The sequence below is a fragment of the Desarmillaria tabescens genome, assembly GCF_030435595.1.
Source record: "Desarmillaria tabescens strain CCBAS 213 chromosome Unknown EV420scaffold_1, whole genome shotgun sequence".
NCBI classification, from domain to species: Eukaryota; Fungi; Basidiomycota; class Agaricomycetes; order Agaricales; family Physalacriaceae; genus Desarmillaria; species Desarmillaria tabescens.
In genome coordinates, this window is record NW_026848300.1 from 3,712,518 (window position 1) to 3,736,018 (window position 23,501).

Here is a 23,501-nt window from a genome sequence, read left to right on the forward strand (position 1 = left end):
TTTTATACCTTGTTTGATAGGATTGACCGAAGTCTTGCCAACACGTCGCCAAGACAAGTCGGGTGATAGTTGCGCCAGCTTAGCGCGAATAGAAAGGCGTGGCAACGAAAAGGGTCTGCCTAGCTCACATGCAAGCGCCTTGAGAACACACGCAAAGTGGAGAAAGACCAAACTCCCTTCCAAATCGAGGATACAAAAGCATGCGGTAAGATCTTTTAAGCGGTTAGATCGTAAACTAGATTTACGCAAAATAGTGTCGATGATTGGTCTTATGACGTGCCTCAGGAGGTTTTCATCGACAGAAGGGAGAAGCGGCAAAATCGCATCGAAGGTGTAAAGCCTTGAAGCAGCGATGTATTTTTAGTACGCTCGACGGGTATTGCAAGATGACGAGAAGTATGCAGGCCGGCATAAAGATATTCAAACTCCACACGCCAAAATAGCAGACGCCCAGTGGCTTATTCTAGTACATATCAGAGACGATCAAGATGTAATTATAAAACCCACGATTGTTCGTGAACGTAACGATGGTCCTTGATGCCGAGAACCGCAGGGTTACCCAGCAGAGGACACGTATCAGACGGCGAAAATCTGGCGTTACTCAGTTGACCTGTAATATCAGTGGTTTTGATCTGACGAAAGACAATAAACGTTTATCTGTTTTAGCAGTAAGGAAATAAGTTACATTGTCTGGGTCAACGTGGCGGTAAGCCTTTGACAAATGGACTTGACCAAGCTTACGCGCAGAACCAAGTGTGAATGCCTGACGGCATACACGCCTGGAGTTACCTGGAATAGTAAAAGCTTGCCCATCAAGCGATAACGGGTACACGGAGGAGAAGGATGTTATTCTGATCGATGACCTGAGAAAAGTGGATCCAAGGATAAGGAGAGCCTATCAAGTACAGTTCAGGCCAACTTGCGGAATTCCAGGAAGAAAATAGTAGACATGTGGGTTGCGTTATCGCCCTATAATAGATCTCTATTTTCGTTCTCCAGGACCACGGCAGGGAGGTCAAATACAGTAAAATTAGAACAGGCACGGTCACGAGTGTGGTTATCCTAAAATATTTCTAGTTACTGCGACGCCCAATGGGAAAAAGGAAAAGTACCTGGGATGAGGCGAATTGACACTTACTGCGCTGTTATGAGCATGGAGAAATTCCGACGCCGCTTCCCTTCTCCAAGATTCTGATGACCTGGTCCACATCTACAAAATAACTGAACCCTTTATCGTGCCATTTACCACCCCGAGTGACGGGATACTTTGCCGCACGAAAGAAGTTCTTATACGGAAGACCTTGTACGTGAAGATGTAGATGACTAACAGAATTGAAGGGGGGTATATGAAACCCCATCCTGAAAGTCCGGTGTAAGGATAGACTGGCCTCGAGGGACCAGGACAAAAAGCGCCTTACTTTCTCATATCTTTCGGGACATCGAGTTGATCTAGAATGCTCGTGCCGATAGCAGCCATATTCCGAACTAAATAGACGGAGATCGTGTCATTACTGACGGTGAAAGCGAACTCGGTCGAACCAATACACACCAAGCTGCGCATCATCTTTCGTTAAGGACTTTACGCTTCCTTCAAAATATCGGAAACGCCGATCGGATGGAACGGAGACACAAACATACGAATATGTGCCTTCGGGATTAATTGAACGTGGTATCTGCATGCGGGGTCTCGGTCGTAAAAGGCGATGTATTTATCATCCTAGCAAAGGCCGATGATAAGAAACTAGCCTGAAAAATCGGAATAAAAGTCCCACCTACTTCCCAAAGAATATTGAATCCGTTCTCTTTTGAGACATTACAGAAAACACAGGATTTCATGTAGGCCTTGTCAACCGAATCTGAATCGATTGGAGTGTGATCTGATGGCCCTCTACGCAGGGAAGAGCAGAAGAGCCAAGATATCTTGAACATTATCAGAACCTTCAATTTTGGTCTAGATGGATTTTATGTAGGAGGCAGACAAGTTTCGTTTCGGTCACTGCGTTTGAAGGAAAGAATCAACAGATTGGCCTGCCAGTTTGAGCGTCAGTACCGGCCCGTGAGTCACGTGATACCAAAGGCTCTTAACACGAACAAACAAAATCCTCCTGAATTTCAACTACCACACCACTTTGGCTGGATGAGCTCTGGAATGCCTTTTCCCTGACAGAGCTATTATTTTCTGTCATTCACATTCTTGGATATACCTGGCTACTACATACCCGGTCGTCGTCGCGTCTTGACGGCGCGATTTTACTCAATTTGCTTCCGTCGTCGAGGCACGCGAGACTCCTGAAATGGCTTCAGACTTGGAAGCCGCCCTGGAGGAAATAGAGGAATGCGCTCATATCGCGGACGCTCTCACCGACGAGTCTATCATTTCGAGATATGAGAAATTTGTTTCTTGGAACGTTCATCAATATCAAGTTGTCCGAAGCAATGCAAAACGCAGGAAGGTTCGTTCGTACTCGCAAGCCTAATTTACGTGTTTGACTCTCGTATTACAGATCTCAGCACCTTCCTGCGGTACCTGCGAAACGCTGCTCTCCCGGCCATTCGCCTGTTTACATTGTTCATTCGCGGGCTGTTGGACACATATTCTAGATCATCTTACGGATGCAGAGCATTTATTTTGTAGGTCCATTGTTTCCGTGAACGTCTCATAGCTAATCCATAAAACAGGCGTTGATCCGAACTCAGGATCTGTATTTTGCTCGGACTCTGATTGCATGGACATGGTTTATAATGCCAAGCTAGAAGCAATATATCTAGCGACAGTTATTTCTGCCGAGGAGAAGGAAACCCGATATCAAGGTTTGTCGCTCGTTTTTCGATGGAAGCTTCAAAACTGACTACGGTGATGCAGTGTCCAAGCGATCCCGAGAGCCTTTCGTTGCTTGGGCTCCGAGTGCTGAGGACACGACGGTATTAGAAGGTTCGGTGCCTATATCTTGTCAAGGTAACACCCTTAGCTCACGATGTTGTGAGCATCTGCTAATGTGGTTTAGCCCGTCGTGGGCTGTTAAATCTGGGACAGACGTGTTTTCTCAACGTTGTCTTGCAATGCCTGGTGCATAACCCTCTCATTAGGAACTATTTCCTGGGGGACAAACATAACGTCAAGGCATGCAAAACTGAAGACTGCAGCTGTTGCGAGATGGACAAACTAATTACCGAGGTAATAGCGAAATTCTCTGCCAGCATCGCCTTGACAGTAACTGTTATTAGATCTATTCCGTCGACACCGCTCCATATGGACCAAGCTCATTTCTAGCGACGACTTGGATGAAGTCTCCGGATCTTGCCGGCTACGCACAACACGATGCACATGAATTCTTCATATCCGTACTAAACCATATTCATAGTAACTCTCGCGGATCAACTAATGTTTCTTGTAATTGCATCATCCACTCCACCTTTGCTGGCCAGCTTCAGAGCGATGTCAAGTGCGAGCGATGTAACAACGTCACGAGCACGTCCGACCCAATGCTCGACATTAGTCTAGAGCTTAAAGACGAGACAACATTGCATGGCTGTTTAAAGAGGTCGGTTACTGGTATGCCTAAGGCGCATATTTGTAACATCTTGACAGGTTTACACAATCCGAGAAACTTGGATCCAAGGAATATAACTGCGGAAAATGCAACAAGTCTTCTCGCGTTTGTTCATTCTCCACGTCATACCTGGTATCATCGCTAATTTTGTACCATGAGATCAGGAGGTCAGCAAGCGCATGAGCATTTCTAAGCTCCCCCCTGTCTTAAGCTTCCAGTTCAAGGTCGGTACTTATGGCCTTTCGGTGCCGTTATCTGATTTTCCCTCGTACAGCGCTTCGAACATAAAACTTCGGACAAACCCACGGCTCGGAAGCTTGATACACCCGTCCGGTTTCCCGCTACTATCAACATGGCGCCATTCACTTCGATTGCTTTGAAAGAGAATGAAAAGGAAAACAATTTTGCGTAGGTGTGGCATAACCTTGCAGTAAGATGTGGCTGATGGTGCCTCAGCTCTTTCGGCCCGGAGGTCATGTACGAATATGATCTTTTCGCTGTTATCAATCATGAAGGCCAGATCAGCAACGGCCATTACACGAATTTTGCGAGGTTTGGGAGCGAGGTATGGCTTTATTATGTGTCTCGTATGCAGGGACTTGATAGATTTTGGCAGTGGTATCGGTTCGACGATGATAAGTGAGTGAGGTTGCTGCGCTGCTTTTAATTTCTCGTTAACTTACACCCATTAGAGTTACGCATTCCTCGTTGAGTGCATGTCTGGACTCTCGGGCCTATATGTGTTTCTATGTTAAGCGACACCTCGACTATCAGCCCCATACTAGACCCACGTACGTTCTCACAAGAGAGACGGAGGCCGTCAGAGAGAAGGAGCTGGAACGAGAGAAAGAAGCTGCCAGATTGAAGGAAGTGGACCGGGAGGTCGATGATGCCCTATTGGCTGTAATATAACATACGACATGTGATGTACAACGGATCAGTTCAAGTCTAGGGACTTTAATTACTCATGGGGGATTGGAGGTCGCCGTACGAGCCAGTACCCGAAGACGCCAATTATATAGACGGAACATAAGGCGCTCCAGCGCGGCGTAATCGAGCCCCGCTCTCCTCGGCCGTTCCAAAAGAACGGGCTGCTTATCCGAAGTTAAAGGAGGCCGCCCAATGGGCATACTACCTCCGTGCGAGTACATTAGTAAGAATAATTCTTAAGCCCTCCTCAAAAGTTATGTCAGCTAGCAATCTTGCTCATCGGCAATCGTGCTTCCGTGGCTCAGTTGGTTAGAGCGCCAGTCTCATACGATTAAGTATGATCCCGTGCGGTGGGAATTATCTGGAGGCCGCCAGTTCGATCCTGGCCGGGAGCAGTATTTTTGCGTCCAATCAAACCTCTGATTGCGGTGTGTACACTCTGGAGTCTAATGACTCTAATCAGTACTGTGCATCGTAGGGCTGCGCGTGTGAAACAACCCTACTCGTAAGTTACGGTTTTATACCCAGGTTGTTTTCAACAGGTTTTTTATCCTTTACGTGCAGCAATATATGACCATCTCACGGTGACTAGATTTCCCCCGGAATTTTTATCTTTGCATTTTCTTGAACTATGTTATCGGAGTGCAAGTGCAGGATTTCCGCTTGGTTCATCATTGAGTCGAGAACCCGCAGGCTTGCCGTAAACCGCACATTCCGTACTGAACGGGTTTTAGTTTCTATGGATAGATCTTCTCCTGCCCTGCTAAAAGCGACAGCATTTTAGTTAGACACATTGAGGTTTTATTGAGTAGTGAAACTTTATATTATGACCACAGTACATGCGCAAAACCCTGGCACGTAAAGCAAAACTATTACTTGTATGTAATAAATGGAAAGACAGAAGTGAAAATAAAACCTACGTACACACAAAAAAAGTAGAACTACGAAGTGAAACGTATGTGATGTATCTATGGAATGATATGATCCAGGTCACCGTCTTGTACACGAATCTCTACGACCTCCACCTCGTAATCATTCAACGCAGAATTGGTGGACGACACGGACGTGGATATAAAACCCGCAGAATTTGGTGGCGAAGTTGAAGCGACATCTACAAGGAATGGACGGTCAATAATCAGCTCTCCTCCGGATGTAGGAGGCGACAATAGAAAGGTAGATGGACGAACATCGGTCTTTGATATACGGCGGCACGAACAAGTCCTATAATCGGACCAATAAGCAATCTGATGAAAAAAAAGGGTAAGATAAGCTCACTTGATTCCAGACGAATCCCTGACTCCTCTGTATGGTCAAAATGGGACGGAGAGTATAAACATGTTGGCGCTCCCTCTTGCGATGTCGGCGCTTAGCGGGCTCAGGCTCAGGTTCAATGGCTTTTTGCTTTCCTTTGACGTCTTTTTGAGACGTAGCAGCCTTCTTCGCAGCCGCCGCCTCCGTGTTCTCTTCGTCTATATCCATATCCATATCCAAGGAATCATCGGCCCGATGCTCATTCATTGGCGCACCCCGGTGGTCACTGTCATCCTCCGAGTCACTCAAGTGCTCATGGGCGTGAGAATAGTCTTCTTCATCCTCGGAGCAGGATTCCGATCCGCTGTCGCTGTATTCATCTTCATCGTCGTATGGGATCTGCTCGTAGCAAGCCCAAGTGGGAGGCGACGCTGCCCGACCAATAGTGCGGCGACGGAAGTAATCACGGTATGGTGAAGTAGTGGTGCTCATCGTTGCTAAAGGGTGGCGAGTAGTGGTGGACACGGCTGAAGAAAGAAAGCTGGTGGTGGTTACTGCACAAGTGGGTCGTGGCCCGCGGTCTCGAGGCCTTGAGGCGCCGGGATCTTCCGATGATGTGAATCATTTTGTTGTCACGTTAGGTAACAGATCACGCATGCCTTTTTGGGCTCCCCTCCACCGTTTGGCTACCATCGATATCTTCACAAGATGGCGGGATCCAAGTATCAATATGTTAAGAATTTTGAATTGCCGGACCCCCTTCTGCCAGGAACATTCATGGTGTACCGTTTAGACGGCCATAGTTTCCATCGGTACGACAATCAGTCTTCGTTCTCCAAGTCTAATCTTATCGTTATAGATTCTCCGACGAACATGAATTCTCGAAGCCTAACGACTTGCGAGCTTTACGTCTTATGGACCACGCCGCACAAAATCTAATGGAAGAATACCCCGATATCATCCTTGGTTTCGGTGAATCAGACGAATACAGGTAAGGTGCACTCTAAACTCGCATCGACCGTTACCAACTCCTACATAGTTTTCTCCTTCGTAAATCGACGTCACTGTATAACCGTAGACAGTTCAAAATTGTCTCTACTCTGACGTCGTATTTTACGTCTTGCTACGTGTTGTATTGGCCTACCTTCTTTCCGGATACACCTCTGCGCTACCCTCCGTCCTTTGACGGGAGGATAGTACTGTATCCGGGTACAAAGGAGATACGCGACTACTTTGCCTGGAGGCAGGCCGACAGTGAGTGCCGCAGTGACCTTATTGCGAGTACATACTCATTGTTCAAAGCATAGCGCACATCAATAACCTGTATAATACCACATTTTGGGCCCTTGTTCAGCAGGGTGGAGAAACCACAACGCAGGCCCACGCGACTCTGAGGGTCCGTTCGTTCACTTGCCGTGGATGTGTTATGTCTAACAGTTCTGATCAGGGTACGATATCGAAAGAAAAGAACGAGATCTTGTTCTCTAGGTTTCAGATCAACTACAACGATATTGACCCGAGATACAGAAAGGGAAGTGTCATAGTGAGAACAGAGGTTTGCATAATTTAGTATTTATGATACTCATGTACTTACCGTGTGTATAAGGTCCCCGAAGAAGAGCAGGCGGACAAGACGGAACAGCAGAAGAAGAAAGCGAAAAAAGCGAAACCGCACACCAAAATCGATGTTATTCATTGTGATATTATCAAGGACCAATTTTGGAATGAAAGACGGATTTTAGAAGAGTAAAGGGTTCACTTAAATCTTAGATTAGTAACGGTACGTTCGTGCTTGGCATCTTACACTCCTGGACGAGAACATTCCCTTTCAGGTAGAGGAAACACACCAACCTCAAGAAAGCAATACACCCATTCTGTGATAGGTTGATTCTACCCGCAACTTGATGACCATCGCGCAATTTACAAACCTCATACCGTCAGCCTCGTATTTTGCCTTCGAAGGTTCTGTTCTGTCATGTTATCTAGACAATACATACTGTCAAATGATGACTGAAGTCCGGAATGGAGGCAACGTATACATCGGTCTGCATGTGTACGATAACTATGGCCTGTAAACAGATCAGCGCGAGATTTATAACGGCAAGGAGGTTCACATTGAACATGATATGCGACTTACTTTCATACATTAAAGCGTCTTAAGAGCTGATGTACGGATGAGCCGGAGTTTTCTGAAAGTCCTACAAAATGTCGTGCGCTTTCAACCATACACAATGTTACAGATACATACCACAAGATCGTATCAAGAGCAGCGAAATCATCGAAAGAGTGACCAAGTAGTTGTATGGCGCCTCCCGTCCATCTTTATTTACATGGATGGACCCTCCTAGGCCGGGGACGGAAAAGTTGGTAGAATTTTGGCAATGACAGGTGAGAATCAGTCAACAACTTCTGGCGCATCGCAAAAAATACGAGAGAGAAAACTGATGCGCCCCGGGATGGTGATTCAGTCTGCTCATGAGCAGGGACAATGGGAGAGCTTGCCTGGTATGGAATTAAGGAAGTACTTTCGAACAGGCGCGGAGGAGTTACAGAAGACAAAGGAGTGCATTGCACGATCAATAATCCGAGTGGATAATGCTTTCATTGTCGGATACGAGAAAAGGGAACCAAGAAAGGGATACCAGATATCATTACCGTTGTAGGACCATCGTAGCAGCAAGGTGGATTAGTTTTATCTCCGTCGGAATGTATCGCGGATTGTAAACGAAGAATAAAACCCAAAAGTACTCAGCTAAAATATAGAGCAGGGTCCGTATTGTAGGGAGAGAAGCACTTCTTACTCTGCCTGTAGTAGAGGAACTGACTACCAGCGTCCCTGTACAAAGTATAGTATATCCCTGGGAATTGGAGAGGGTACAAGGAGGGGACGCCTTACTACTTACTACCAAAGTTCCTGAACGTCCAAGTCATTGTTTCTGATGGTGCTGAGAGTACAGAAAGGACACTGAAGCATGGGCGAAAATCATTGCCCTCAAATATCAATGACTTAAGAGCGTACGCGCACAGTTCAGTTGAAGGATAGTGAATTGAACCGGGCCGGGGGGCGGCGAGGAGGATAACACAGCCACTTCTAGTTAATGACAAATATCCGACAACAGCGTGCGTGACACGTGGTCACAACTTCTCTTCCGTTCGTCATTGCTTTCGTTTCCAATCTATTTTCTGCTTTCTATCGCGTTTCTGATGCTCTTTCACTTTATTTAATAATTTCAGGTAGCTCTCCCTGTCCGTATACCTTCACTAATGTTCATATTTCTCAGGCTTCATTCGCATATTCTAGACAATATTGCAGCCAGTTCCTGGAGAAACATTTGGCCATGGCGTTGCAACATGATCGGCCTCAGTTGATGAACTCGTCGCCAACGCATCCAAAGGTCAAGATATCAATGGATTTTTCCGATCCGTTGTTCGTCGGAGGTACGCACGTCTGCGGCCAACTTGCGATGGAGTGCAAGGCCGATAAAGGGCTTGGGATCAGTGGAATGATGGTGGAATTGTTCGGGACTGAAGGTGTGGATCTCCGTTAGGCCCGTGATCGTTAACTGGATACAATTTGTCGCAGAGTTGCTATCGCGGGATCATACAGCCAAAGCTCCTTTCCTATACAGTCGGCGATTATTCCAAGGGCCAGGGCTTCCACCGTCTAATGCCGTGCAAGCGCATCCTGCTCCGGGAGACCTTCCGTTGCCGGCACATTACTACCAGGCAAAACGCGGGAAATCTACGTTCAACTTTCGCATACCGATACCAAGCACCAGTCCATCGACCATCAACTTTGCCTCAGGTTCGGCGCGGGTTAGATACGAGGTTAGGGCTAGTGTGCAGGTATCTTGGAAGGGCGAGAAGAAGGTGGTTACTGATACTCGGGAGATCAATATCGTTGAAAGTTTTGAGGAAGATTTTTCCAGAGCAGAGCCTGAGGCTGTCGCTGTCGGTGAAAATGGGAAAATCTGGGTTCAGGGAAAGATTGTCGGCGGTATGATCGTGGCTGGAGAACCTGCTTGTGTAGAATTGCAAGTTAAGAATCATTCGACCCGCAGGGTATGTTATCAAAATCGTCTTAGAAAAGTCTACTGATGGTCATTTAGAACACTGGACTAATAGTATCTCTTTCACGGACTTTACATCTAGGAAATGAGGGTTCGGACAAGAAAGCACCACTTCAGATCTCAGATACCTTGTTGACGGTCCCGTTCCGTTCACCTGAATACATCATACCTCCAGGTGCCGAAGGTGTGGCTAGCTTGGTCTTTGATGTATCAGGATCTGCCAGGAGCGTCAAAGGTGGTCATCTGGAAGGCGATGAATCAGAAGGGCGAAGAACGGATGCATTGTTTGAAATCAGAGCCTCCGTTGAGATTAAGATGACTATGGGACTCGGGAAGTAAGTGCTACCGCTTCGTAATCAGTTATCACGCTGACCCGGTGTGTAGCAAAGATATTATAGTCAATGTACCAGTTGTCATTGTTCATCCGGCAGCTCTACCCGACCTACCTCCACCGCCGCCTCAGCTGCCAAACCCATTCCCGCATGTACCTCCATCACCTCAGCAATATTATGAGCCGGTTCAAAGCCCGTATGCATATCCTGCACTTCCGGTGTCGCCTCCTGTCCCGACATACGTAGATCCCAATCTCGTCTGGATGCCTCCGCCGGTGGCTCAGACTCCACAGCCTTACCAATATTTTCCCCCTCCTGTTCATGGGCAGCATTATTACTACCCGCCACCTCCAACTATGCCAGTTTACACTCAGCCACCACGTCCATCGAGTGCAGGCCCGAGCAGTAATGCCGGGTATTCTTCTGCTGCGTCTCAACAGTCTCTACTCCCGCTGCCTCAGCAAGCACAATCGATGGAGCCTGAAACTGGGAAAGGCGAGCGCGCTTCTCGCGTTACGCAACACCTTCGACTCTCTTCGCGCAATCGCTCGGTCTCTCCTCTATCTCACCGTTATCCTCTGCCGTCAACTTCTAATCCGATGCCTATATCCCAGCCGCCGCAGAACCCTCCTCGGAGCATAACCCTACCCCCTTTGAATCTCGAAAATCTTGCGCTGACACCAGCTTCGGATAATATTGTACATTCTCCGAGACCGATGTTGTCCCCCAAGCAGTCGTATGCCCCCTTACCGAACTCGCTACCGAAAAGCGAACGAGTAGAGGTGCTCGAGCGGATGGCAGACGAGGTTGGAAAGCAAACCAAGGATTTGTCTGGGGACATACCGAAAGATGAACCTGTCGACAAGGGGCATGCTCCCGCTGAATCCAACATTGACAAAACATTACCGGGACCTCCTGTTCCGTCCAGCAAGCCTCCGATGGCGTCCACGCAGTCGCGTCCTAGGGCTGATCTGTACTTTGCCAATGTGGATCCTATTCCTATGACTCCGCCGGAACCTGCACCCACACCGCTGGATCAGACACCTCCAACACCAACACTTACCGCGATTACACCATATAAAAGGGTGAAAAATGACACAGGTTATTTGGGAGCTGCTAACACAGAGAGTGGTTTGGACGCTTTGGAGCGTAGACTATTGGCCCAAGTTGGAACGCGGAAATTCGATCCCGAAGAGCGACGACCAGACGCAAGGACGGCGTTAGCACCTATAGATATACCGAAAAAGCAGGAACCTGAGACTCTTAATGATTCGGCTATATCGAGCCTGACCTTGGCGGATGACCATGAGTGGGAAGAAAAGACACATAGAGGTGCCGGAGTCACATCGAATGCGTCTGGGGATGAAGGGAGAAGAGAGGCGGGCGGAAAGAGTCTCAAGGGCTCTCCTAGTAAGGAGAAAGACAGTGAGAGGAGGAGCGGGAAGAAGAAGAGGGATGGTGATACGCAAAAGATGAGGAAGGCCAAAGGAAGAGTAGCAGAATGGTTGGGCGCTATGCAAGCCGATCCTCCGCCGGCGCCAGTAAATGACCCTCTGCCGGCTACACTAGTGACGCCCTCGGAGCCTAAACCTCCTCAGACAGAGGTTTCCTTCCCTAAGGTTTTGGAAGCAACGGACGCAAGGGAAAAAGAAGAACCACAAAGCAAGGCGACTTCATCTCCTGATTCTCGATCATCTGGTTTTGTGCCCATTGGTACTCTCAAACGAGATCTGTATACTCGGACGCTAGTACCAAAGGACTCGAGCCCATCTGAAGAAGCTAAGAAGATTACCGATTTGTGGTCTGCGTCTCCGGCTCACAAGGCTAAAGTAACAACTATTCGAACTGATCGAAAAGTATCGTCACCTTCAGCCAAGGCCTCGGCACCCACGCCTACGAATCCCTGGAAATCTGTCAGGTCTCCTGCGGCATCTCCAAAGAAGGTCATGCCTCCATCTCCTCGACTTCCCGTTTTCCCGTCACCCAAGAGCACGGATCCCGAATCCAAGTACGACATACGTTCTGCCCGGGGTGGTCGTGGCGGAAAAGTGGCCGCCGTTGCTGCTATATGGGCATCTGGAGCTGTCGGGCAGAATGGAGACGGAAAGGGAAATGATGTCAAAGTGCCTTCGCCACTTTTGAAACCGCGTAGGTCTCCGGTCCCTGGATCTGGTACCACCACGCCCACCACTGCGCGCAAACCTCCCATCGCTCCGAAGCCCCCCGTTGCTAAGAAGCCTATTGTCAAGTCGACTTCTGTTCCGGCGATGCTCTCGTCTTCACATGCGACGCCAACGCTGTCGAGTACGGCATCCCTCGCGAGGCCGTCTCCGACGAAACCTAGGTCGTCAGTGAAGCTCCCTCCTACGATCAGTGAGATGGATGCACCCAAGGTCTCACCTGCGCCGCCTGTCGTGGATTCTAAACGTCCACCAGATCTTGCGTTCGGCCAAGCGAAGCTGAGAGATCTCATCAAGAAGTACCAGGGCTGATATGCGCCGCCTTTTGGTGTTCTCGTTGCTCTATCTATTCTTGGTTTTTTTCATGCTGATTTATTGACCATCCTTCATATATATATATTATTCTTCACGACACATATACCTCAGTACATTATATCGATAGCGACACGACACATACTCACGAATGTAATGAATATTTCTGTACAGACAGGATCAGTAATATAAGGACAGATATCTAGTCTAATGACAGAATTTTTCTCTTGAAACACAGTCAGTTTGGAAATCCGTTACCATGGCTTGATTCCTGCGTTTTCTCCCTCCTAAATTTTTGTATTTGGACATTTACATGTTCCAGTATCATAAGTATACGCTTTCTAAGAGATATGAGGGAAGGATGATTTGCCATTCAGCTGCCGGGATAGCTGCTGAAGGTGAAAATTATTCTTCCTGATCCTGAACTTCCTGCTACCCAAGAAAATTAGGGAAGTCTCTGGCAGGTGTAGAATATATTTACCTAACTGTAATATCATATATCGTGGTTAGGAATCTCCTCTGTTGCGCTGTCATACAGAAAAGCCTTGGGAAGGCCGTCCTTACAGATGCCGACATTCGAGCGGAGAGTGAATATCGGCCCCCTCCGTGTGTTCTTCCCACGGTCCCTATTCCAAAATCATTGCAAAAGAACAGGCGGTGCGACCTACATTCTTACCACCACCACCGACGATACTCATGGCTCGACTGCATTCAGCTCCGTCTATTGATGTACAGAACCCATTATACTGCCCTACCGTACCCGCTGCTTCCTTTCTCAATGCGCTACGAACCCAGCTAAACCGTCCGATACGCTTGCCTCAGAATTCTAACAGAAAAGGACGCCGCACTGGCTCTAGATTTGACCCCAAGGTCGTCGTATCCTCGTTTACTCATTTGCTTGGCAAAGCGCTCCTGCAGGACGATTCTTCTCGAAACACGATGCTCAGGACCATCAAGACGCGTAGTCAAAACTGTAATACGAATACAGACTTCATCCAGCTTCCATGGGACATTTCTGGCTCCTCTTCATCGAAGGACACATCACCAAGACCCTCTCTGAAACGAAAACTGTCTGACAGCTTCCCCGAAATACTTCATGGACCTACAAAACACGCTAAATCTTTCACTACTTTTCCTGCCAGCGAAGACTTGAATCCTGAAGACAACGAATCTGTCACATTTCTACCGCTGGACTTGAGTCGGGCTTGTGATAGCGACCTGTCTCCGGTTCAGACTCAAGAACTGGTAGAGAAGGAAGCAGGTTCAATTGAGGAACAGTTAGTAAATCGTATACGGATGCTTGAAGGTACGTCGTTCTTCTCTTCGGGATGAAATTGCAAAATTAACTGCATATATGCGCGTTTAGACTTCCTTTATGGTCCTCCGATTGGTCCAGAATCACCCCGCGGACTCAGTATTCTCATTGATCGATTGGGTACCCTGCTTCCTGGCATCCGACTCAAAGAACGACTCAGCGCTTTGCACGACAAGTCACATCAAGGCATCGCTGATTACATGGGCGAACACGGTCAGTGAAATCTGGAACTTTATAGGCCATTTTCTGACTGCCTTCGTAGGTCTGCTAAACAACCGCGTCATTTCCATCTTGCGGACCTCTGAAATCCGTAACCTATCGTTAAGTAACTCCCTAGCCGATGAAGACGGTTTGAATATTGATGGACGCGATGTTTTCTCAGGTACGGACCAACGTACTTGTCCATTTTCCATAAATGAAGCTTCTGTTTAGTTTTCAGCAAGCCGAACAGCTTTCTATTTCTATCGTTTCTGTCTCTTAGTGGTACCCTAGTCCATGATTTTGATCTTGTGCATATCCAACACCTGCCTCGACTCTCCGCTCTGCTTCTCAATAACACTGGTATCGGAAATGAAGCGTGAGTGTCTCCGTTCATAACCGAAGCATTCAAACTAATTCATTCATCAAGAGTATACATCATCACCTCACTCAAGCGAACTCTTACTCATCTCTCTGTTGCTACCAACCCGGACATTGACAATGATGCGATACCCGCACTGCTGCTCCTCTCCAGGTTGTCTTTCTTGTCCATCCAGGATACTAGTATCGATATGCCTGGTCTTCGTCGTCTAGCGCAAGTCATCAACCGTGAAGGGCGAATCATCGATGTAGAGATACCCGGGGCTTGCGAGCATTATATTGATAGTGAGCATCAATTTCTATGAACTACCTCACTCCGCACACTGATCGCGTTTCCCAAGACCTCCATGAGAAATACCTTCTTGACATTCAGCCTCCACTAATTCGCCGAGCTTCTCTCTGTTCGCAACTCTCCGGTGCGGCGCTCAAGCGTAACCTCTTGGCACATGCAACGTGTAATCCAGCTATCCTTGCCGCAGGGACTAAAGCCGAAATGAAGGACCGCCTAGAAGGTATATTAAAGGTGAGAGAGATGGATATACTTGTGGCTGTGATGATATCGGCGTGAACTTTTTTTATCGAGCTTTCGAATAAGTGTTTTCTGTGTGTTTTGACCCAGGCTTTGTTTTATTGTCGTTGTTATGATTCCGAAACCACTATCCTACCTCATGTTAATAATAATAACAATATGTAATGTTTTGTGTACAGATTTGATCCTTTAGACTTGCTATTATAGTGCATCAGTTCTCGAGATCCCTCACGTACATACACCTACAATCAGAACGAGCCGTGACAAAACGCGCCGCCACATCACCTGTGATGTGCAACTATCAGCTTCCATTTCGTTACCCCACTCCGCCTCCGGCGGTATGAGACAAACAGGGGCGCACGATGAGAGTTTAGTAGATCGCATCCAGGTTCTACTTAGGAGGAAACGAGACCGAGTTTAATCTCGCTAAGTATGCCCAGCCCAATCCCTCGAAGGCCTCTCATACCCGTACCAAAATGTACCAAGTAGGAATCCAAAGTAATTATAACCTCGCCTGAACAGGGAATTCAACGTAACAAGCACTCTTGCTCGCATCTCCCGAAAACAAAATAAGCGCGTCGCAGAGGATGTGTGAGAGACAATACAAATCCACCAAATGCAATGGATTATGCCCTAAATCAGCTTCTTCTGACCCACTGAAAACTGCAGAGGGAGCGAATAGTACTGTGTCAGAACGCCACGCCCTTCACTGTGACATAAGAGTTAACCATCTCGTGACCGCGGTCTCGTCTATTCAAAGAACTGTAGACGCTGGCAACGCAACTCCCAAGGTTCACCCGATTATCAAGCGAATAATGAATCATTGCCTATTTCGCGCAAGAATGAATCGCCACGGTACGTACGTTATAGAACGGCAGCATCCGCTCGTCTGCTATGAATAGCAGAAGATAAGCCATTACCTTGTGACCACACCCGTTGAATATTCCGCACGGGCTCCACTGTCAGAGATAGGTACCAGGCCTAGGTCCTGTGATAACGTTACACCCGACACTTATCTCCTCCAGTAAGAGAGGGCATTACTGATAATCTGCCGTACTATTTACTACATTCCGAGCAAGCCGTTCAGCTTATGTGCATCTGTGTTATTTTGCTTCCGCCAGCCAAACCCCTCTCAATAGTCGATCATCACATTCTCCACAACGATCGAGTTGAAACGTGTGTAGGGCCCAGAATAACATTCGCAATACATTAGATTGTTACAGTAGTGTCCCAATAGTCATATCCGTATAATATCCAGAATAAATACGAGTTCATTATAACATTATGAAACGCATAGACTGCCGTATAACACGTGAAGAAGAAAGAAATATGAGAAAATTCATCACTCGTCCTGCAAGACTTCAACATGGAACTGTCGCCAGTCAATCCTGGCGGGGGCATCTTCATCCAGTAGTTCATCATCATCACCTATCCAAGATTCCTCTTCCTCCAAAACCCACGGAAACTCCACATTGGTGCTCCGACGGTTGGAGTAGAATGAAGAGCGCGGAGACTGTGTAGGTATGGTCTGTATCGACGTCGGTCGTTCTCGACGAGGAAATGCAAGGCTATGGACCGAGCCACTCCTTGAAGATCCTGAGAAGGAAAGGAAAGATTCGCGTTTTGGGGGGGATATCTCTATATATATTGAACGGGCATTGGGGACAGCCGTGAACGGGTCCAAGGAGTGGAAGGATATTTCATCTGAATCGCAAGAGCCGCTACTGCTAATGAATACTTAGTGACACTGACATGAAAGGGATGTAATTCACGCTCACTGTGTGCGAGTCGGTTCTAGAGGACTAGGAGCAGGGGCAGTTATCCAAACCACGTCCGAATCATCTGGTACCACCGGCGCCTGCTTGCGCAAGGACTTTCTCCGAGGTATTTTTGCTGAGAGATCCATAGACCGGCGCTCTCCGGTGGATGGGTTCGTCGTTATTCGGTCGAAGAGACGCGATGAGAACTCGACAACTGATGAACGTCGCCGTCGCTTCTCCTCCACCAAAAAGTCGGCATCGGCGTCAGATACGCCCGTCTTTCTGTAGACGCTGGAATGGCGACGAAAGTGTTTTGGCTGAGGTTCGTGGAGAATGGAAGACTCGGGAAATATAGCGGAAGCCGGCCGGCGCTGCCGTTCATAGGCACGACGAGCCTTTGCAAGCAGACCCGAAGCAAAGAAGTCAGAGTACCCTGCTAATCTTTCTCTTGTGGACTGCATGGTGGTGAGAAAGGAGGAAGGGGCACTGCGAGGAGGCATTGCAGACAGGCGACAAGGCCCAGGCAACACTTATAGTGAAAGGTGCAAGGTGATTCCAGAGGCACTGTCCCGCGATGGTATCAAAGAGGCTCCGCATATATATATGCGAGTCCAGTCCGAGAACTGAGTTGGTTGGAAATTGGAGTCGATCGTAATGCTGATCAGCGGACCCGGACCTGGATCTTGGTAAAGGGGCAACGGTTGGTGTCCGTGAAAAGAAGAAATCACCAGGTGTTGGTTACAGAAGTCTTAGAATAACCCGGTTTATCGGAGACAATTGGGGCAGGATGCATGATGAACGAGGTAGACTTGGTCCTGATTATCACTGAATGATTTCGTTTCGTGTGTGCCCTTTGATATGGCGCCAAATGTCTTGATCCAAGACGGTCATTGGTGGGTCATTTTATATCGCTTAATGACAGCCATGACAGAAGAAAATGTAGAAGCCTCCCTTCAATGAAAAGCAGGTGGCAGAAATACATTTAAGTAATATAGAAGTTAGGTTGATAACTGTCAAAGTAAAGAACCGCACCTTGACCACAACCTTTTTGTTTTTTCATCAGTGGGAAGATCAACCGCGATGTCATATCAATGTGATTCACAGCGCTAACTCTCGGGTATTGGGGAGAGCTGGGGGGCCGAAACATTGGCTGTGGTTGGTGATCTGAATGATGAATAATTACAAAACAATAGGGCCAAATGCGAGTACAGGCGCAGTAGGAAGCTGGGAACGGCATAAAAGCGCGGAGTGGTCGTACAGGAAACGAAATGAGGCGTGATTACTGCACGGAAACATCAACTAAGCGTAACCATTGTCATTTTGTCATTTCCTGGCGTTCTGGGCCTGTGTCCCCGCCTGCGCCAACCGTTCCTTTTGTGCTTCAGCAATCACCCGCCGTTGATTGAAGTATTCAATCTTCAACTGTGTCAGACCCGGTATGATCGCAACAAGACAAGGTACCCACCCAACTCTGTGCGCAGTTTTTTTCGTAATTCTTCGCTTCAGTGAGACATGACCCACTGGACTTTTCGTCTCCGGCTTTCACCACGCCTGCACGGTCCAAACAGGCAAAATACGCATCTCTGAATTCATAGCATTTCTGGCGGTCCTGTCGGAGAGGAGCCCCCTCCTTTTTTTCGGGCTTTGATGACGTGAACGGCCACCACATTGCGCGTCAGTAAAAAGAGAAATGTGGACCTGAGGAAAAAGAGGTAATCTTTGTTTGTTCCAGGTGCTCCCGGACAATGGACTCGGGTAACGGGCCGATCTCCGATAACAACCATCGTGATGCTTGTGGGTCGGTCTGAGAATAAATTAAAATCGGAGGGGAAATGTGTATACGGGCATTGACAATATTGAGGATTTGCCTTGCTTGCCTTCGGCGCAAACTTTGACTTCATCTGAAACTGGGAATATACAACTTCCTCCAGGCGGAACCGATCCGATCGGCCGACATGACGTCATGAAACACGTACGCGACTCGGTTGTGCTCCTGCTTCCACCACAATCGCCCAGGCTTCGGCCAATTTCTAGCTTGTGTACCCACATATATGCAGTCACCAGGGTTAATGATGCTCCAGCTCACATCCCACAAACAACTCATAGCTCCTTTTCTGGCCTGGGCTATCGCTTTTCTCTAGACACCTCGAACTTATACTGTTAGAACATGTGCAATAGTTCACCCTGGGCGGTCGCAAACATACGGCACAATGTCCATTGTAAGCCGTAGAATATCTTTCCGTATACATCTTTCCTCATACAGAAACAATGTCTCTTTCAGCTTCTGCTCCGATGAAGTGACTATATGCGTGCTTACGACTTAAGAAGGTTCCAGCTGTGTGCATTACTACATTGCGGACTCGATTCCAAGGGTCTCAATAGTATTTAGCCTCCGAACTTCACCCAGCTATTTACACGAGCTGGTGGTTCTCGAACAGGCGGCTTATTTCACGACGGGTGCTCAAAAGTGTGTAACTACTCCATGACTTGTCAACGTAAGTGATGCATCCACTCTCATCCATGTGCTTTTCTTACCCTACCTACGGTAGTTGGCAGTACGGATGTAACTCTGCGACATCTGACCACTGGTCCACTCGGCCAGGATGTTTTTCAGTTCTAGAAAGATCAAGACCATGGTTTAAGGTCATCATGATGGACATGCATCATTTTTATTCATCTACGGTATGCATTGCCCGATGACCGACACTCGCGTCTGATCTGTTCTTTTGGTCAGGCGTCTCTTATGTGATCACCATCGAAATTCAACTTGCATAGTACACGGCTGTATAGCTGCATTTTATCTGTCGGTTTCATGTTTGAATAACGAGATACGTACTGACTGAGTGTCTTACAGTTCCTCTGGAATCGCCCCGTGTGATGCAGGGTGTCCAAAGCTTACACTTCGCAAAAACCACGGCCATAAGTATATTACAATGCCTGCTTCGATCAGAATGTCAAATCAACTACTACGACGATATCCAAGACGAGTGGTACCAATTTTCATCTACAATCTCAGTACATACAGCAACCAAGTCATAAACCGTGCTATTTCAACGCCGACGGCCCCGTCTACCACCACGCTTTGAGTTGATATAGTTTCGTTTTTCGTACGCCTTCTTCCGCAGAATGGCGTTGCATACCCAACAATAAATTTCCTCTGAGCTGGTGGTTTTTCGGGGGAAACAATGGACGGATAAAAGTCGTTCGCACCCATCACACCTCTTTGTGGGCCTTCTCGCATCATAGTCAATGATGTCCAAAGGTAGCAGGCAGTGAGAGTTGAAATACCGGTCTTTGTCCGCTTTTCCGCCTTTCCAGAAAGTGATGTACTGCTCGCTCTGCTCTGGGAGGTTTTCTGCGAGGTAATTTTGGGCTTTGAAGTGCTCGTAGATTCTTCCTATGAGAAGTACATCCTGGGCGGCGTAACCGAGTTGTTCTGAGGATAATGGTCGTTCGAGCCATCTCTTATGGTCGACTGAACAAAAGTATTTATCAGTGGTGGTACCTGGTGATAGTAAAGACTACTCACCACTGCCTTTACTCTCATTGGTTTGCAAATGTTCTTGAACGCAGCTTGCCAGACTCGACATGCGAGTGAGTGCTCGACACTCGTGTAGATTTTTTGTGATCATGCTTTGCGGAAGATACGCACGAAGGCGCTCTAACCGCTTAGAATCTGTCTCCCTACGCTTCTGACGGGAATACAAATCTGCGAGTTGGAGATCGATGACACCAACTATGGGGACGCCATACTCATGCCAGAGCGCACTATAGTCCATCCTTCCATCAAAGAATATCTTCACACGGGATGCATTTCTGAGATCAAATACCCGCCGCATATTCTTCTTCTTCACCCTGAGGAGGTCGAATATGTAGGCGGGTACATGGTCGGAAGCGGATCGGATGGGCGATATCGTCAGAAGAGACAGACGCCCGCCATTACAGCCGAGCTGGTCTCCCTCACAGTCTACTACGAGATGTGAGTAGCTGGAGAGAACTGGCACGGCTGCTGCTACGGCCCCGCCGTCGGCGCATAGAACGTATTCGCTGGCTGACATGAGTGGGCAAGGCAGGTTCTCTACGTCTTCGATTCACACACATGTCCATTGATGAAATGACAAAGTTTCTCACGTCCTCATCTGAATAGACGCGCTGCACTGCTGTGCGAAAAAGAGATAGCAAAGGAACAAGTGGATTTAACCAATGCTGCGTTCACATTCAAGTTCAAGGATAGCGCTATTGATTGATCATTGAGGCCGAGGACTCGGTCCATAGGTATGGCTCTCTAACCTGATCTATCTTTAACAACAAATGGAAAGGTGCGGCGGAAAAAACAGAGCATTGCATGAAGATGACAAGATGATCTAGGACGGGACATGTTGCATGATGTTTAATCATCATCGTAAGAACCAGGAGGAACAGATTGTCATGGTGCATCTTTGATGAATTAGGTCATAGTGATGAATATACCTGCATCTTCAGACAATGAGTCAAGAATTAACGCGCGGAACAGCATAGCCTTACCTGGTCCCATTCCAACAACGACTCCGATTCAAAATCGAACAAACCAAGTCCGAGTCCGAGGTCCAGAGGAGGTTCCGAGTTGGGGTGGGGTAAACCTTCGGGGTGTGTTAAGAGGAAATCCCAAGGGTCGACGAAGTGTAGCGGGTCGGGGTCACTGTCTGGGGAGAACGGTTCCTCCAGTTCTTGTAGTAGCAATGGTGCATGGTTTGAGGTCGCTTGTGGTTTAATTGGATCGTCAGTCCCAACTTGAGGTTGGGCTTCGCCGATAGGCACCTGATCGTCCTGTGCTTCTTGAGCTTGGTCATAGGATGGCATGTCCTGCACTTGAGAGGCTTGAGAATCCAAGTCGGGGCCTTCATCGTGCCTTGCAACTGTGCCCTGTTCAACCATCGTCAGCAAACTTTTTCTAAGATCAATAGAACTACGTCACATTCTTGGCATTGAGCGCCTTTGAGAACTTCATCGTGAATTTGGGGGAACTGAAAGGAATATACCACCTTATAGGGCGTCCTGAATGAGGACTGTACATAACGGACACCACTGAGACGCATTGTCCGCACTGAATGCAGATCCAAAAAAAAAAACAATGACGAGAGGCCACCCAAGTTAGTAGTCATTAGGACCACGGCTGGTACCATGAATGAAACAATAAACATTAGAGCAATCACTATCGAAGGTGTGCATCTTCGACAGATGAGCAGAAAGATAGGTTGCTTGGCAGGGATCGGCGGTCGAGAACTGGGGTCCTGGACATGAGGCAGTTCGGTTCAAGACATACTCCACGGAAAGCTCCGCGGGCCGTTTTTGTGGGTTATCACCATGTCCAAGGACGACCCTCAACCACGATGAGCCTAAGCTGGCTTTCGAGGAACCTCCATTTCGACGATTCAGACGCCGGCGAGGACAGGAACCCTCTGCTGGCCTATATTCGCAGGCCCAGAAAACTACGCAAGGCGCCGCCACCTGCGAAGCCTAGATACCCACCTAATAATCGATTGGCGGCACGACGCAACCTCAAGGCGTCCAAGGTCGTGGAAGGACACGGATATCTGAAGAATGCTTCAGAGTTGATCCACCAGCATCGGGGGTCTTTGGCATCAAATGTGCCGTCGCTGGATTCCAGATGGGCGCAGTGAGCCAACCTTTTCCTGGAACCTGAATCACTGTGCTTATTATATCCTCTAGGCTCTTCACTGTTGCTCCAGTGCTGCGAAAGCTTACCAAAGGCCGGCAGAAGCCGCAGGAGTGGTGTGATAACGCTAGACAGCTACTCAAGGACGTGCAGGTACGCTAAATGATTACATGTCATTGAAAAATGGAAGGACAACGAAAATATTTTTAGAAAAAATTGAGAGATGCACGTCGCCGGAGTCGCGGATCTACTTCGATTTTCAGTTTCATTTCATTGGGAAGCACACGTCGGTCCCGAAAACATACCCCTGCTTCGTCCAATCAGAGCCATTCTACCTATCGTTCCCCGAAACATACCCCTCATCACCATCACCAACCGAGACCTAGGGTAAGTTGTACACTTGTTTGTCGACAATTGTTATCAATGGAATGAACTCAGGACCCGGGAACGGTCATGTCGCCTTTGTCTTTTCATCATGCTCTCGAATTGAAACCTCTACCGGAGATTCCGATTTCCAAAGGTCGATTTTTCGAAGATTGGGGGTCTCAAAATTCCTCCTACGGGTCTCCTCGTCGACGTCATCACCATAAGCACCTTCATCCCTCTTCAGATTTCTCAAAAGTAACCTCACCGCATTTGTAACACTTGTAGTTTCCCCCCTTCAACCACCCCTTCATCTGTATTTCAACCTGTATCTACTACTTTTCTGCTTATATGTGCGCTTATTTTAAACGTGTTGTTCTTTATCATAGCCATGGCGACTTGGATAATCACCGGCATCCTTTCTTGTCGTCTCACTATCTCAACGCAACTTGAGTGAGGTGACGAATACTAGTCATTGATATGTTTTGGTGACCAACAACGAAGTGAGAGCCCGATAGATTGGTCAATTTTCTGGAAGCCAGTATGACGAAGTCTTGAAGGTTGGGCCCTCGGGCTTGAAGGTCACGTGGGGAGTCGTTCCTCAGCTTCGAGCCCTTTCGAGCCTCGTGCTTTGTGGCTTTGTTTCTTTGTTTGGTTCCGCAACTTGGACCGT

At 47.8% G+C, this 23,501-nt stretch overlaps 11 protein-coding genes and 1 non-coding gene across 12 annotated transcripts; 6 read left to right on the forward strand and 6 right to left on the reverse strand.

The window, feature by feature from the left end:
* Window positions 1-1,145: 1,145 nt before the first annotated feature.
* Window positions 1,146-1,836, reverse strand: EV420DRAFT_1257017 (HIT-like protein; the record flags this gene model as incomplete). The annotated part of the gene is made up of 5 exons (XM_060466803.1): window positions 1,146-1,359; window positions 1,419-1,485; window positions 1,550-1,588; window positions 1,639-1,717; window positions 1,777-1,836. 5 exons carry the CDS (start codon window positions 1,834-1,836, stop codon window positions 1,146-1,148), a joined length of 459 nt encoding a protein of 152 aa, XP_060340103.1.
* A 284-nt stretch (window positions 1,837-2,120) lies between these two features.
* Window positions 2,121-4,746, forward strand: EV420DRAFT_1499766 (uncharacterized protein). The gene is made up of 12 exons (XM_060471002.1): window positions 2,121-2,453; window positions 2,505-2,631; window positions 2,680-2,811; window positions 2,864-2,956; window positions 3,006-3,175; window positions 3,226-3,542; window positions 3,590-3,656; window positions 3,716-3,775; window positions 3,826-3,959; window positions 4,008-4,116; window positions 4,168-4,190; window positions 4,244-4,746. The coding sequence occupies exons 1-12, from the start codon at window positions 2,295-2,297 to the stop codon at window positions 4,461-4,463; spliced, it is 1,611 nt and encodes a 536-aa protein (XP_060340104.1). The 5' UTR covers window positions 2,121-2,294; the 3' UTR covers window positions 4,464-4,746.
* Window positions 4,747-4,771: 25 nt separating this feature from the next.
* EV420DRAFT_t9 lies at window positions 4,772-4,876 on the forward strand. Its single transcript has one exon. It is a non-coding gene; the product is annotated as a tRNA-Met (tRNA).
* A 392-nt stretch (window positions 4,877-5,268) lies between these two features.
* Window positions 5,269-6,396, reverse strand: EV420DRAFT_1499771 (uncharacterized protein). Its single transcript, XM_060471003.1, has 3 exons — window positions 5,757-6,396; window positions 5,669-5,702; window positions 5,269-5,592 (listed from the first exon to the last, which is right to left on the reverse strand). Exons 1-3 carry the CDS (start codon window positions 6,222-6,224, stop codon window positions 5,450-5,452), a joined length of 645 nt encoding a protein of 214 aa, XP_060340105.1. The 5' UTR covers window positions 6,225-6,396; the 3' UTR covers window positions 5,269-5,449.
* EV420DRAFT_1499774 (Thg1 C terminal domain-containing protein) lies at window positions 6,397-7,832 on the forward strand. Its single transcript, XM_060471004.1, has 6 exons — window positions 6,397-6,544; window positions 6,592-6,723; window positions 6,772-6,986; window positions 7,040-7,128; window positions 7,180-7,287; window positions 7,339-7,832. The coding sequence occupies exons 1-6, from the start codon at window positions 6,441-6,443 to the stop codon at window positions 7,480-7,482; spliced, it is 792 nt and encodes a 263-aa protein (XP_060340106.1). The 5' UTR covers window positions 6,397-6,440; the 3' UTR covers window positions 7,483-7,832.
* Window positions 7,833-8,866: 1,034 nt separating this feature from the next.
* On the forward strand, window positions 8,867-12,862 carry EV420DRAFT_1298724 (uncharacterized protein). Its single transcript, XM_060468360.1, has 4 exons — window positions 8,867-9,263; window positions 9,316-9,794; window positions 9,842-10,137; window positions 10,187-12,862. Exons 1-4 carry the CDS (start codon window positions 9,071-9,073, stop codon window positions 12,624-12,626), a joined length of 3,408 nt encoding a protein of 1,135 aa, XP_060340107.1. The 5' UTR covers window positions 8,867-9,070; the 3' UTR covers window positions 12,627-12,862.
* Window positions 12,863-13,275: 413 nt separating this feature from the next.
* On the forward strand, window positions 13,276-15,312 carry EV420DRAFT_1499782 (uncharacterized protein). Its single transcript, XM_060471005.1, has 6 exons — window positions 13,276-13,932; window positions 13,993-14,154; window positions 14,204-14,323; window positions 14,374-14,518; window positions 14,570-14,805; window positions 14,862-15,312. The coding sequence occupies exons 1-6, from the start codon at window positions 13,323-13,325 to the stop codon at window positions 15,086-15,088; spliced, it is 1,500 nt and encodes a 499-aa protein (XP_060340108.1). The 5' UTR covers window positions 13,276-13,322; the 3' UTR covers window positions 15,089-15,312.
* A 1,079-nt stretch (window positions 15,313-16,391) lies between these two features.
* EV420DRAFT_1634747 (uncharacterized protein) lies at window positions 16,392-17,270 on the reverse strand (the record flags this gene model as incomplete). The annotated part of the gene is made up of 2 exons (XM_060476357.1): window positions 16,392-16,776; window positions 16,828-17,270. The coding sequence occupies 2 exons, from the start codon at window positions 17,268-17,270 to the stop codon at window positions 16,392-16,394; spliced, it is 828 nt and encodes a 275-aa protein (XP_060340109.1).
* A 470-nt stretch (window positions 17,271-17,740) lies between these two features.
* On the reverse strand, window positions 17,741-18,734 carry EV420DRAFT_1499788 (cytochrome oxidase c subunit VIb-domain-containing protein). Its single transcript, XM_060471006.1, has 3 exons — window positions 18,276-18,734; window positions 17,873-18,226; window positions 17,741-17,806 (listed from the first exon to the last, which is right to left on the reverse strand). Exons 1-2 carry the CDS (start codon window positions 18,476-18,478, stop codon window positions 18,133-18,135), a joined length of 297 nt encoding a protein of 98 aa, XP_060340110.1. The 5' UTR covers window positions 18,479-18,734; the 3' UTR covers window positions 17,741-17,806; window positions 17,873-18,132.
* A 1,125-nt stretch (window positions 18,735-19,859) lies between these two features.
* EV420DRAFT_1634748 (ribonuclease H-like domain-containing protein) lies at window positions 19,860-20,867 on the reverse strand (the record flags this gene model as incomplete). The annotated part of the gene is made up of 2 exons (XM_060476358.1): window positions 19,860-20,284; window positions 20,339-20,867. The coding sequence occupies 2 exons, from the start codon at window positions 20,865-20,867 to the stop codon at window positions 19,860-19,862; spliced, it is 954 nt and encodes a 317-aa protein (XP_060340111.1).
* Window positions 20,868-21,117: 250 nt separating this feature from the next.
* EV420DRAFT_106411 (uncharacterized protein) lies at window positions 21,118-22,312 on the reverse strand. The gene is made up of 3 exons (XM_060465593.1): window positions 21,764-22,312; window positions 21,334-21,704; window positions 21,118-21,285 (listed from the first exon to the last, which is right to left on the reverse strand). Exons 1-3 carry the CDS (start codon window positions 21,987-21,989, stop codon window positions 21,262-21,264), a joined length of 621 nt encoding a protein of 206 aa, XP_060340112.1. The 5' UTR covers window positions 21,990-22,312; the 3' UTR covers window positions 21,118-21,261.
* EV420DRAFT_1634750 (uncharacterized protein) lies at window positions 22,179-23,107 on the forward strand (the record flags this gene model as incomplete). Its single annotated transcript, XM_060476359.1, has 4 exons — window positions 22,179-22,465; window positions 22,519-22,618; window positions 22,676-22,852; window positions 22,904-23,107. 4 exons carry the CDS (start codon window positions 22,179-22,181, stop codon window positions 23,105-23,107), a joined length of 768 nt encoding a protein of 255 aa, XP_060340113.1.
* Window positions 23,108-23,501: the final 394 nt, after the last annotated feature.